We start from the raw sequence: 13036 nt of genomic DNA, 5'->3' as shown, positions 1-13036 counted from the left end.
CAGTATTTCAGTGTATGATATCGCTATGGAATGTGATTTATGTGATGGTAAATTTGAAGTTAAATTACATTAAAGTGAAGTAAAAAATAATACAGGCTGTGACTGATCTACCAGAGGTGAAAGTCATACCATGCCAAAGTTAGTTTATGTTCTTTTCCCCAGTGCTTTGTTTACAGTTGCTCAGGATCCGTTAATGAATGAACCACAAACACAGAGAGTACTGGGAACTGGGCATGCCCAGACACGTCTCCTCCTCTTCCTCTGGTCAGAATAGGGACTAGTGAACTACAGCTCTTTAAATCATTATATATATATATATATATACACACACACACACACACACACACACAGTGGGGCAAAAAAGTATTTAGTCAGCCACAAATTGTGCAAGTTCTCCCACTTAAAAAAAATGAGAGAGGCCTGTAATTTTCATCATAGGTACACTTCAACTATGACAGACAAAATGAGTAAAAAAAATCCAGAAAATCACATTGTAGGATTTTTAATGAATTTATTTGCAAATTATGGTGGAAAATAAGTATTTCGTCAATAACAAAAGTTTATCTAAATACTTTGTTATATACCCTTTGTTGGCAATGACAGAGGTCAAACGTTTTCTGTAAGTCTTCACAAGATTTTTACACACTGTTGCTGGTATTTTGGCCCATTCCTCCATGCAGATCTCCTCTAGAGCAGTGATGTTTTGGGGCTGTTGCTGGGCAACACGGATTATCAACTACCTCCAAAGATTTTCTATGGGGTTGAGATCTGGAGACTGGCTAGGCCACTCCAGGACCTTGAAATGCTTCTTACGAAGCAACTCCTTCGTTGCCCGGGCGGTGTGTTTGGGATCATTGTCATGCTGAAAGACCCAGCCACGTTTCATTTTCAATGCCCTTGCTGATGGAAGGAGGTTTTCACTCAAAATCTAACGATACATGGCCCCATTCATTCTTTCCTTTACACGGATCAGTCGTCCTGGTCCCTTTGCAGAAAAACAGCCCCAAAGCATGATGTTTCCACCCCCATGCTTCACAGTAGGTATGGTGTTCTTTGGATGCAACTCAGCATTCTTTGTCCTCCAAACATGACGAGTTTTTATCAAAAAGTTATATTTTGGTTTCATCTGACATTCTCCCAATCTTCTTCTGGATCATCCAAATGCGCTCTAGCAAACTTCAGACGGGCCTGGACATGTACTGGCTTAAGCAGGGGGACACGTCTGGCACTGCAGGATTTGAGTCCCTGGCGGCGTAGTGTGTTACTGATGGTAGGCTTTGTTACTTTGGTCCCAGCTCTCTGCAGATCATTCACTAGGTCCCCCTGTGTGGTTCTGGGATTTTTGCTCACCGTTCTTGTGATAATTTTGACCCCACGGGGTGAGATCTTGCGTGGAGCCCCAGATCGAGGGAGATTATCAGTGGTCTTGTATGTCTTCCATTTCCTCATAATTGCTCCCACAGTTGATTTCTTCAAACCAAGCTGCTTACCTATTGCAGATTCAGTCTTCCCAGCCTGGTGCAGGTCTACAATTTTGTTTCTGGTGTCCTTTGACAGCTCTTTGGTCTTAGCCATAGTGGAGTTTGGAGTGTGACTGTTTGAGGTTGTGGACAGGTGTCTTTTATACTGATAACAAGTTCAAACAGGTGCCATTAATACAGGTAACGAGTAGAGGACAGAGGAGCCTCTTAAAGAAGAAGTTACAGGTCTGTGAGAGCCAGAAATCTTGCTTGTTTGTCGGTGACCAAATACTTATTTTCCACCATAATTTGCAAATAAATTCATTAAAAATTCTACAATGTGATTTTCTGGATTTTCCCCCCTAATTTTGTCTGTCATAGTTGAAGTGTATCTATGATGAAAATTACAGGCCTCTCATCTTTTTAAGTGGGAGAACTTGCACAATTGGTGGCTGACTAAATACTTTTTTGCCCCACTGCATGCATGTATGTATGTGTGTGTATATATATATATAAATAAATAAAAGTAGTCTGACCACATTCACATGACAGGAAACATGCCTGAACAATTCTGCACTACAGGAAAGCCACGTTGTTGTTTTGGAAGGACATGTTGCCTGAAGCCGAAATAGCCTGGCACCCAGGCTACCAAAACCCTAGTCTATACATTTACAATCAAGTATTATCCTTAATAAGTACTGCATTTATTTAAGGTTGTACATGGTATAGTGACACTCCCACTGTGAATATAGCATTGGTGCAGACACCATACTAGTTCCATGCTACCATGACCTGTGATCTTGATGGCAGACCCAGGGAGGCAGCAGTAGGGTATAACTCACCTGGGGATGGCCTGTCGTGCTGGTGTGTAGTCCCAGCTGCTGATCTCTGTCTTTGCTCTGGCGGCTGACCTGTTTACTGCGCTGGAGCTGCAGCCTGAGTTTAGCAATCTGCTGGAGAAAGACAGGGGGTTTACCTCAGAGAAAATGAATGGTTCTCAATGGACATTCAAGGTAGCCTGGTGGTCACATACTGCATGTGCTGTGTAGCCAACACTTCTATTGTTTCATGCCATACATGGCAGAGATGAGTTGGCTAAAGCACAAGTACACTGGACCACCAAGCTATATTTGAGGTATAATTCAATAGAATATGCATTTAGAAAAGGTACAAAGCAATACATAAGGGATAATCAACGAGGAGCAATGCTTTCAATGGAAAATAACGTACAATGTGGAAGTTGTGCCACGATGCACAGCGGAGTGGCACTAAGCTTCCTCGGATTTCCATAGTTTTTTGTTGTTTTCCTCAGAACAGCATTTCTTCAGCATTCAGAGTGATTTGTCCACAGATTCAGAATGAATTCGAAACAAATCTGTAGAGTGGGCTTTTATGGATATAGCTACGATCAAACATAAGTGAAGTCAAAAGTTTATTATGTTTCTGTACTGGTTATATAATCATAACATAATCAGTTGTATAACGCAGACTAAGGCGAGGTCTTTTAATGCTGATCTTATAATCCTGGATATACAGTACACAGAAAGAGTATGTCTACTCTATAGGATGCACTTCCCTGCAAGTCATCCATATAGGTTATTATAGTACAGTACCATGTCATCTATATAGGTTATTATAGTACAGTACCATGTCATCTATATAGGTTATTATAGTACAGTACCATGTCATCATAGATGTTATTATAGTACAGTAACATGTCATCTATATAGGTTATTATAGTATAGTACCATGTCATCATAGATGTTATTATAGTACAGTACCATGTCAGCTATATAGGTTATTATAGTACAGTACCATGTCATCATAGATGTTATTATATTACAGTACCATGTCATCTATATAGGTTATTATAGTACAGTACCATGTCATCCATATAGGATATTATAGTACAGTACCATGTCATCTATATAGGTTATTATAGTACAGTAACATGTCATCTATATAGGTTATTATAGTACAGTACCATGTCATCATAGATGTTATTATAGTACAGTACCATGTCAGCTATATAGGTTATTATAGTACAGTACCATGTCATCATAGATGTTATTATATTACAGTACCATGTCATCTATATAGGTTATTATAGTACAGTACCATGTCATCCATATAGGATATTATAGTACAGTACCATGTCATCTATATAGGTTATTATAGTACAGTACCATGTCATCCATATAGGTTATTATAGTACAGTACCATGTCATCATAGATGTTATTATAGTACAGTACCATGTCATCATAGAGGTTGTTATAGTACAGTACCATGTCATCATAGAGATTATTATAGTACAGTGCCATGTCATCATAGATGTTATTATAGTACAGTACCATGTCATCATAGAGATTATTATAGTACAGTACCATGTCATCATAGATGTTATTATAGTACAGTACCATGTCATCATAGAGGTTGTTATAGTACAGTACCATGTCATCATAGAGATTATTATAGTACAGTGCCATGTCATCATAGATGTTATTATAGTACAGTACCATGTCATCCATATAAGTTATTATAGTACAGTGCCATGTCATCATAGAGGTTATTATAGTACAGTACTAAGCCATCCATAGAGGTTATTATAGTACAGTACCATGTCATCCATACAGGTTATTATAGTACAGTACCATGTCATCATACAAGTTATTATCGTACAGTACCATGACAACCATATAGGTTATTATAGTACAGTACCATGTCATCCATATAGGTTATTATAGAACAGTACCATGTCATCCATAGAGATTATTTTACAACAGCACCATGTCACCCATATAGGTTATTTTTTAACAGTACCATGTCATCCACAGTGGTTATTATAGAAGGGTACAGTGTGGTTCGTCTGGATTGACTTGCTTTGAGAGTACATATGTCACGCCCTGACCTTAGTTCCTTCTATAATGTCTCTATTTTGGTTTGGTTGGGGCGTGAGTTGGGGTGGGCATTCTATGTTGTTGTTCTATGTGTTTGGCCTGGTATGGTTCCCAATCAGAGGCAGATGTCTATCGTTGTCTCTGATTGAGAACCATACTTAGGTAGCCTTTTCCCACCTGGTGTTTGTGGGTAGTTGTTTTCTGTTGAGTGTTTGTATCTGCACCAGACAGAAGTGTTTCGGTTTCGTTCGTTCACTTTGTTTTTTTTTTGTATTTTCAGTGTTCTATTACTATTAAACAATATGAACACGTACCACGCTGCACCTTGGTCCTCACCTTCTTCTAATGAATGCCGTTACAACATAATAGGAGGCCAATAGTGCCAAGGCAATCCATATCAGGTTTCTGAAGATGAGAACGAACAGGGCAGTGTAAAGCTCAGTGTATTAAAGGGCTACACCTCACAATATGATATTATCACGATACTTAGGTGAGCGATACGTATTGCGATTCTATATGTATCATGGTTCTATATGTATTACGATTGGATACTGCGATTTTATTGCGATGAAAAAAAAAATGGACATATTCCAAACATATTGCTCACTATATGTCTGCTGCAGACAGATAAGAGAAAACCATGACAAAATGAGTTTTGGAGGTAAAAGTGCTCAAAACATGTTGGCTCACCATTAAAAACAATTAAAAAGATAAAGAACTAGCTATAGGATGATAAATACCAGAGTTTTGGCGCAGGAACACCTGACTAGCGCTAGCTAACGCTATCTTGTATTTTAGATTTTTTTTAATCAATACTTCCGAGTCAACGGTATCGATATAAAATCGACAAAAACTATATTGCGATACTCTACTGCCTTGAAACACTTGGAAAACAGCTCCACTGTGCCCCCCCCCTCTAATCAGGGACTTATTTAGACCTGTCACATTAGATGGGTGCAATTCATTATCAGGTAGAACAGAAAAATCCAGACCTTGTAGGGTAAGACTTTAATACCCCTTCTTCCTGTATTGAATCCCCCATCTCTACTGTATTGTACCACTCACCGTTGGGTGGGAAGATTTGTCCTTTGGCCATACATGACTGGGTCAGCTAAAATATGTATGTAAGACTACATGTCAAATCCAAATGTACCTATTGCTACTTTTATATGCTACAACGGGCGACTTGGATAAACTTGTACTATATGTTACCACATGTACATACAGTACAGTAGCATATCATCATAATCATGTCAAGAACAAAAAGAAACATCTCAACATAGTGAGAGAACATTCCAACCATTTAGTGTTTATCGCTCATCTAACAGGCCTATCTTATGTAAGTCAGCCCATTTCAAAAGCCTCAAAACCATTGTTTTGCTGTATTGCTCTTGAGCAAAAGCCAGCAGACTAACACACTTATGTGTTGTTTGCAGGAGGACTAGGCCTTTGTGGAGATAGATAAGGCTCATCCTTGTCACTAGAGTATCAACAGGGCCAAGCTGAGAGAGAAATTATATGGTTGTTACACCCTGCAGACAAGTTCGGTGCCTGCTCCCCCTCTCAAAACAACCAGGCCCAACGAGATGTGACGGACTAGACTACAGAGGGGAAGGAAGGTTAAATAAAGACTGTGGTCTGGAAGAGCTAGACAACTAATAGCTCAATGTGGTCTCCAACTAGCCACTAACTCAGCCAGGCTATGGGCACGGAAACCGACCTTCAGGAGAATAATATTTAACTGAACCTCATATCCTGACAAATAAAACACATCTCAAGTAATGGCTGAACCTCAAAGCCCTGAAAACAATATTTGATTATGCACATACAGCGCAGATCCAATAATGTTAACAATACAACTCTCGCTGGTTGGTTTGTGACAGACCAGCTATTTTGGTCTAACATTAAACTCCTCAGAGAGTTATGGTGTTGACATCGGTTACAGTATTGAATTACAAATAATAGGATAGCGCTCCTTACAGTTGTTTTGGCTAGGGACATAGGTCATGCAGAGAGTGTGTAGGCTAGGCTATATATGCTTGGAAGGTTGAGTGTGGCACCTACCTCTTTCAGATGGTCTGCACTACCCCAGGAGGCTGACCGCTGGTGTGGGCTTCCCTGCTCCCCTCCTCCCTCCTCTATCCACAGACCAGGAGTCTGAAACACACACACACACACACACACATTTAAATATGCATACTCTAAGCAGTGGATAAACAAATACACCCACATCAATCCCAATCATTTGTATGGTATTCAGGACTGAGAGACAAGACTCCGGAATTCACTGAGATGAACAGACGAGAGAGAGGTGGGTGAAATCAATCATCACCCCTGTGCCTTCGCCAGAGATGCACACATCTGGAATCAATCAAACGAGTCAAAAATTGTCTTTGCGGGATAAAGATGGATGCAGGCACAAAAGAGTAATAATATGTGTGATAGCTACTACTTAAAGTTGTATCCTCACAGTTTTACTGACAATCCACATTAGGACAGATTGCCAAAGGCTACTTTGTGGTTGGTGACTGACATACTACATACTAACTACTAGCTGGTAAGTCTGTGGGAAATGGCTGCTCTTTCTCCACTACAGCAGATAGAGAAAAGTGCTCTAGTGTCTACAAGAATGCAACCTTTACATAAATAACGAAGCGGTTAACTTATGTAAAATACATGCAAAAAAGAAACAGGATGTTTCAAAAGCATGTTTGCAACCATGATGCACTTCCCCTCGATTATGCATATCAACAGTGACATTGGTCCTCCAAGGAGTCGTGGTCAGTACAGTAGAGTGAAGCATCTTAAATGTCAGTGTCCTCGTACTGCCTTACGTTTGACCCTTGTCGAAAAACAAAACATCCCTTATAACGCACAACGTTACACAAAAGACCCACTCTATGATATGCAATATGAACTAGTGATGCATTATGGCTACTGGCACATTGCTCTTCAGAAAGGACAACCGGTTTAAACGGGTGCTTGTGCGCCAATAAAGAGGCCACTATGCTGGATGGCAGATGTGCTAGCGTTTAGAGTAACATTTTGAACATGGCTATGGTATTGCTGTGGTGTTTGATACTAGAGCCAAACATTGAGGGCTGAATGAATAGTGAAAGGAAATTTTCCAATGCTAAGTGCAAACTTTGCAAAAACGTATATTGAGATGTTAAGTAATATTGGTATTATTAACTTGTAGCCTAGTTCTCCAGTACTACTAAAGCCTACCCTTCAGCAAATAGTTTGAAGGGTACATAGCAATGCTTACACCATAGGCTACTTATCTCCATCATCATTGTAATAACAATTTAAATGTTTATTTTTTGTAACAAATGAAGTGTCTGTTCACAGAGCGCCCAGCTTTGTTTCCCTCAAGCCTCTTTTATCGACTTAGTTTTTGCACTTCCCGGCCTGCCTTGTGTGTTTTGTGGGGTTGTTTGCCAGGTGTCGTGCCAGATAATGCTCTGGTGAGATAATGGTAGGGTACTTTACTTTCACATAGTCTACAGCTCATGTTAAATGACTCTCACCCCACTTAAAATCCTATTTGATTTCCCAGCAGGGATACTGAACGTCAATGGATTTACAATGGAATTGAAGTTAGTTTGTTTAGTTTACATGCTGAGGTAAGAGTATAGAATGCCACTGCTATCATTTGGTCTGATTTGAGTTGATGGGGGTATTACGTTCTGGTTCTGTGACCTTGTAGGTCTTCTCATCTACAGATATCTTGCACGTCTAAAACATGAGGAACATTTTTTCGAGAATAGATAAATATCTTTGACTAAACGCTCATTATGGATTCAAGCTTCTTGAAGAACAAGGAAAGAGCAGTAGTGCATAACTGCTGACTTTAAACGACTCATAAGTAAAACATGGCGAGTTGATAGTCATCGATAATAGACTGTCCACATCCTGCCTGTGTAAAACAATTCTAAAAAAGAAGATTAAGACAGTCTTTAGTGCACACACACACACACCAGACTAAATCAATGCATTCTGTCTGTCTGTGTGTGCTTGTGGGTATGCCTGTGTGTGTGTCTGTTTAATCTTCATACAGACATTCTCTGTGTTCTGTAACCACAGGGCCTGGGGCAGACAGATCTATCCCGGAACAGTGATTAGCATATGTATAGCCCTCCGCTCCTCACTCCCACACAAAGGCAGAAGGGCCAGCCACAAGGGCCAGGTGGTAAGCAGTGGGATTCCTCTCCTCGCCCCAACCATCGCCTGAGGGACAGGTGCAAACAACTTCACCTCCACAGACAGCTACATTCCAGCTCTGAAAAGAGCCCGTCTCTAGATTGTGTGCTACAACAAAGACTTTCTGTCCCAGGTTTTTTGCTGTTGCAGTGTTACAGGCGATTTGGGGTAATGGGAGAGATCTTGTTAACAGGAAGTAGCTAGTCTGTGACTGTACTTGGGGAGTTTGTGCTTTTCCTAATCGAAGTGGTTTAAGTGAAGCAGTGCACACCATCATTAGGGGAACGTTGATTCTATATGTAGCTACTTGAACCTGGAGGCCCACTCACCACTTCCAAAGACTAAACAAAGAGCCCCAAGGTGAATGAACGGTTAAAGGGAAGAAGCCATGTAAATGAGGCTGGGCGGCGCTCATTCAGCCACATGAAAGGATTCTATTAGGACGGACAGCGCGCCCATGGTCAATGGCCCTGCCATCATCATACATATTCAATATGGGTTCATAACCACAAAAATCTGCCCATTCTCAAACTGCATGGAACGGTCAATCACTTTGACCAGAATAGTGAGTGCTGATGTGTGGGCTGCTACCCAGGAAATGTTTTGTTAACATACACCCAGTACGTGTTTTTCAAGAGAAACTAGATTTAGAAAACATATGCTTTTAAATAAATGATTATGTGCATCATTAGCTTTTATGGGTCCTTTGGCCTACCTGTGTGGCTTTGTCTTTCATGCAGGAAGGGTAGGGTCCATGGGAGTCCCGAGGCCACTGGCCTGTGAGGTACGGGCCCATAATGGCATCCAGGGAAGATGTCCGACGGATAGCACTGGAGCTACGCACCTGCAGTTTGGACCTCTCTCCTACAGGAGCGAGGGGAGAGCCAGGGTCAGTATAGGAACACCCACACTGTGATACTGAACAATTGGCCCGAAACGTCTTGTTGTTTCCATAAAACGTCTCTATTGCTAACCTTAGACTATTAGTGCACTAAAGTGATAAATACTAGGCCTAACTAATCTGGATGTGTTGAAGCTAGGTCTGATGTTATGGGAGCTGCCTTCTCTCAGGCAAAGTAGTTAAATACACACCACCCACATACGAACTCATTAACAATCACACCACAATTAACAGCAATATGGCCTGCATTCACTCAACATTCCTCCTGCAGTAACCCAAACACAGAAATGCGCTGTTTTTCTTAAGCAGGGAGACATGAAGGAGGAAATGGGTGAAAGCATAGGCTAGTAAGCGGTATTATGCTTTGTGATTGTTGAAAGTCAATGAGGGCTCCTTGCTTTCCATATCAAAGAGCTTCTGGGGGAGTGAAGGAGGTGACCAGGGTACACATTCTTCATTCAATCTGTTCCTTGTCTAAGTGCATATGCAGTGTTCCTTTTCGATACCACTGCACACCTCCTGGGCTCTAGGGCCTAGATGATCAGCCAAGTCTGAGCATATCAACCAAAATATGTTGGCTAAGTAAGTAAACCCAATGACTTAGGGTAAACTATCTGAGTAAAAGGGAGTGGATTTCCATCAATATTGTTGTAGCCAAAGTTCTCCAAACACAGCATGAAAATTTAGCCCGAGTGATTTTCCACTGTCTCTCCACTTTGCTAAATTTAGGCTCTCAAGAGCAAAATAAAGTCAGATCATTTCCTGGCTTTTAGTATGCATACGGTCCCTTTCACAATTTTCTAATCAACCTTTTCAAAGATAGTGCACTTTCTACCAAAGTTGACAGATTTTGAGCTGGGTTCTTGTTTAACAACAAGCTTGTTTTCCAATTTACTCTTACTCTGCAGTTTGGGGACGTGCGACAATGAGGCAGGCCATTTCAGCACAGCTGGCACTTTAACAGGGAGGGGGAGTTTCTTTGTTGAGACTATTGGGAAGGCCTAGTGTGGGGGTGATGTCATAGTGTGAACCTAAAGATCATGTGGTGGAATGTCACCCTTTTCCATTGCCTTCACCCTGACCCGTTGTCCTTGCGACCCTTTCTCCACCACCTAGCTCAGATGAGATGGGTGATGCGAATGAACACACTGACTGACTGAAAGGAAGATGTCCACTAGTTAACTTCTCCAATGTTCCAATCACAAAGCTGCATGGCTGACAAGGACACAATGTATTGTCAACTTTAATGTTTAACCTTAATTTGTCAGATGCCTCGAAAGATAAAACCACAAATTCACCACAAATTCCCTTCAGTGTGTTTGCTGCAAATAGCCTGCAATTCTGAGGAAACGGTCAAATAAAAATAGCTCCATATTTCCGTTTGACAATGAAAGACTAACAATACATCTACATATTTCCATTTCCATCCCTGTGCACTTCCCAGTGGTATCCCAATTCCACTTGTTGCAATGCAATGCAATGCACCTCCTACCCCTAGCTAGCAGATGACATCACATGAAACAAACTAGCCTTGTTTCGCCTGGGAGGTCACTGCCATCCAACAGCGGGTCTCCATCACGACGTATGTGACTGGACACTGCTCAGGGTTGAAGGTCATCTCATTCTGAGGACCAGGGAATGCAAGGCATGTCATGTCATTTTCCCGAACATTGAGTTAGCAACCCTACAATAACCGCAATGCAGCTCAAAGACAAGGAGGCTGCCATCTTGGGGAAAGGTAAGGCGGACGCCATTATACTCCACTGATGTAGGAGGGCGTCAAGACAGCTGGAGCGTCATGGCTGTCACTGGTTAAACCATGGTGATTCATGATCTGCCCTCGTAAAGTGCAGAAGGTCAATGTAGTAAAAAAAACTTGTTGCATAGTGAGTACAACATAGTCCTGGATGCAGATTTGGAGTCACACAGCAGGTTCGACACAGTCTCCAAGCTGTGACAGAAAAAGCTAACTGTATTCAGAGATTTCACCTTCACAAAGGCAAGCAGACATTAACTGGATGCTTTGTGTGTCTTGCATTTTACTGCTGTGAAATACACCTATTCCAGAAGTTTTTTTGTTGGGGAAGATAAATATAATCAGTCTCAATACCAGCGGAAACATCAATATTTGACAGGAGAGCCTGTCTCAGAAACAGGATATAGAGTGTTCTAGTCTTCCATCTCCCCCTTCAGTCCACCCTCTATCTCCTTATCACCTGAAAGGAACAACTGCTCAGGCTGAACCAATAGAGACATGAAATGTCACACCGCTCACTTCCATTCTCCATAACATAGGGCTCACAATATGTTCCCGATGTGTACAATACAGTACAGTTGAAAGGCAGTAGGTCATACGCCTGTAACCTGACTGTTTGTCCAACAACAATTCTCACGGTCTACGGCCCCCTTATAACCGTTAAACATGTCTTGCTGCCAATTATCTCCTCCCCTTTTCTGTCAATACTCCATAAGCAGCAGGAGTGTATAAGAGAGGACACGATAAGCTTCACTATTAGCGATGTGATGTACTGTAGTAGTAGGCCTTAGTATGGGCCTACTTCCTCTTTTGTCTAACTCTGGGGGCATATATTCAATCAAAACATAATATGCTTCCTTAATCAGCACAAGACAAATCATGTGTTTGACTTACCTTAGAAACCCAGGGCCCTATTCCTGTCAAGGTGACTGACTGAATAGGGCCCAGTCAGTCTCACTAATCCATCAATATTGTAACAATGAATTAGGCTATAAAATGCAGAGCAAAGACTGTATTACAAGAATACAAAAGGCCTACAATCTCTTGACCATCACCAAGAGCAAGCAAAATGGTGCATTTGTCCTGAATACATCGATATTGTAGCATGTGGTAAGTGGATAATATAACAATATTTTACCTCTACAAACGGGTGAGTTTGGACCCCGGTCAGGTGAGTGCGAGACCCTATTTTCAGGAGACAGTCTCTGTCTCGTGGCGCCAGTGCAATTTACTCCAAGACTCAGATTCGCGCTTGGGGGAGATGACCCGGGAGATGACCCGCGGCTATTTGTCTGTCCATTGTTGCCTCCAACAGAGAGAGGCAGAGAGCGTGTCGGGCTGCTCTGGCCCCCGCGTATGAGCTGGTAGGGCACGGTAGCACGGATGGGGTGCAAACGGCAGCTGTTGGAAAAACTGGGGGACCCTGCATTGCTACGTCTGACTGTGGACTGTTGTTGAAGAGAGTTGTTGGGAACTGACATTCTGCTGCTTCGTATCACTTTCAGGAAAAAATTCGCCAAGATATCCGCTTCTGGAAAACACAGGATTAACTTCCTTTAATTTTAGCTCGTATGCTGCTCGAGCTCATTTTGCAGCAATCTCGCAGTTATCTTGCATCTTGAAAAGGCGAATTCTACTGCAATAACTTACCTGAAGAACACTAAAACAAGTATTCTTTGGGCATGATTGTCGAGAACTTTAAATATATGTTGTTTGAAAAACTTAATTTGTAGTTAGCTAAACATATTCCCTAATATTTGGCGATTCCCTACCGTCCCCATGTCCACTGTAAATGACAGTTGTATCCGCAAGACTACT

At 41.5% G+C, this 13036-nt stretch overlaps 1 protein-coding gene across 3 annotated transcripts in view; it reads right to left on the bottom strand.

The window, feature by feature from the left end:
* Nucleotides 1–13036, bottom strand: part of LOC112229984 (glucocorticoid-induced transcript 1 protein) — an 18300-nt gene extending 5264 nt beyond the window's left edge. Inside the window, exons 1-5 of one of the 3 annotated variants that reach the window (XM_024396185.2) lie at nucleotides 12869–13036; nucleotides 12357–12749; nucleotides 9277–9425; nucleotides 6423–6515; nucleotides 2303–2413 (exon numbers count right to left, since the gene is read on the bottom strand). In XM_024396185.2, the coding sequence (XP_024251953.1) occupies nucleotides 2303–2413; nucleotides 6423–6515; nucleotides 9277–9425; nucleotides 12357–12699 (696 nt within the window). In that variant the 5' untranslated portion in view covers nucleotides 12700–12749; nucleotides 12869–13036. Of the gene's footprint in view, nucleotides 1–2302; nucleotides 2414–6422; nucleotides 6516–9276; nucleotides 9426–12356 lie in introns of all 3 variants that reach the window. The other 2 variants (XM_024396175.2, XM_024396193.2) reach the window with 2 other exon arrangements.

This window comes from Oncorhynchus tshawytscha, linkage group LG03 (genome assembly GCF_018296145.1).
Source record: "Oncorhynchus tshawytscha isolate Ot180627B linkage group LG03, Otsh_v2.0, whole genome shotgun sequence".
NCBI classification, from domain to species: domain Eukaryota; kingdom Metazoa; phylum Chordata; class Actinopteri; order Salmoniformes; family Salmonidae; genus Oncorhynchus; species Oncorhynchus tshawytscha.
This window is presented reverse-complemented; position numbering and strand designations above follow the sequence as displayed.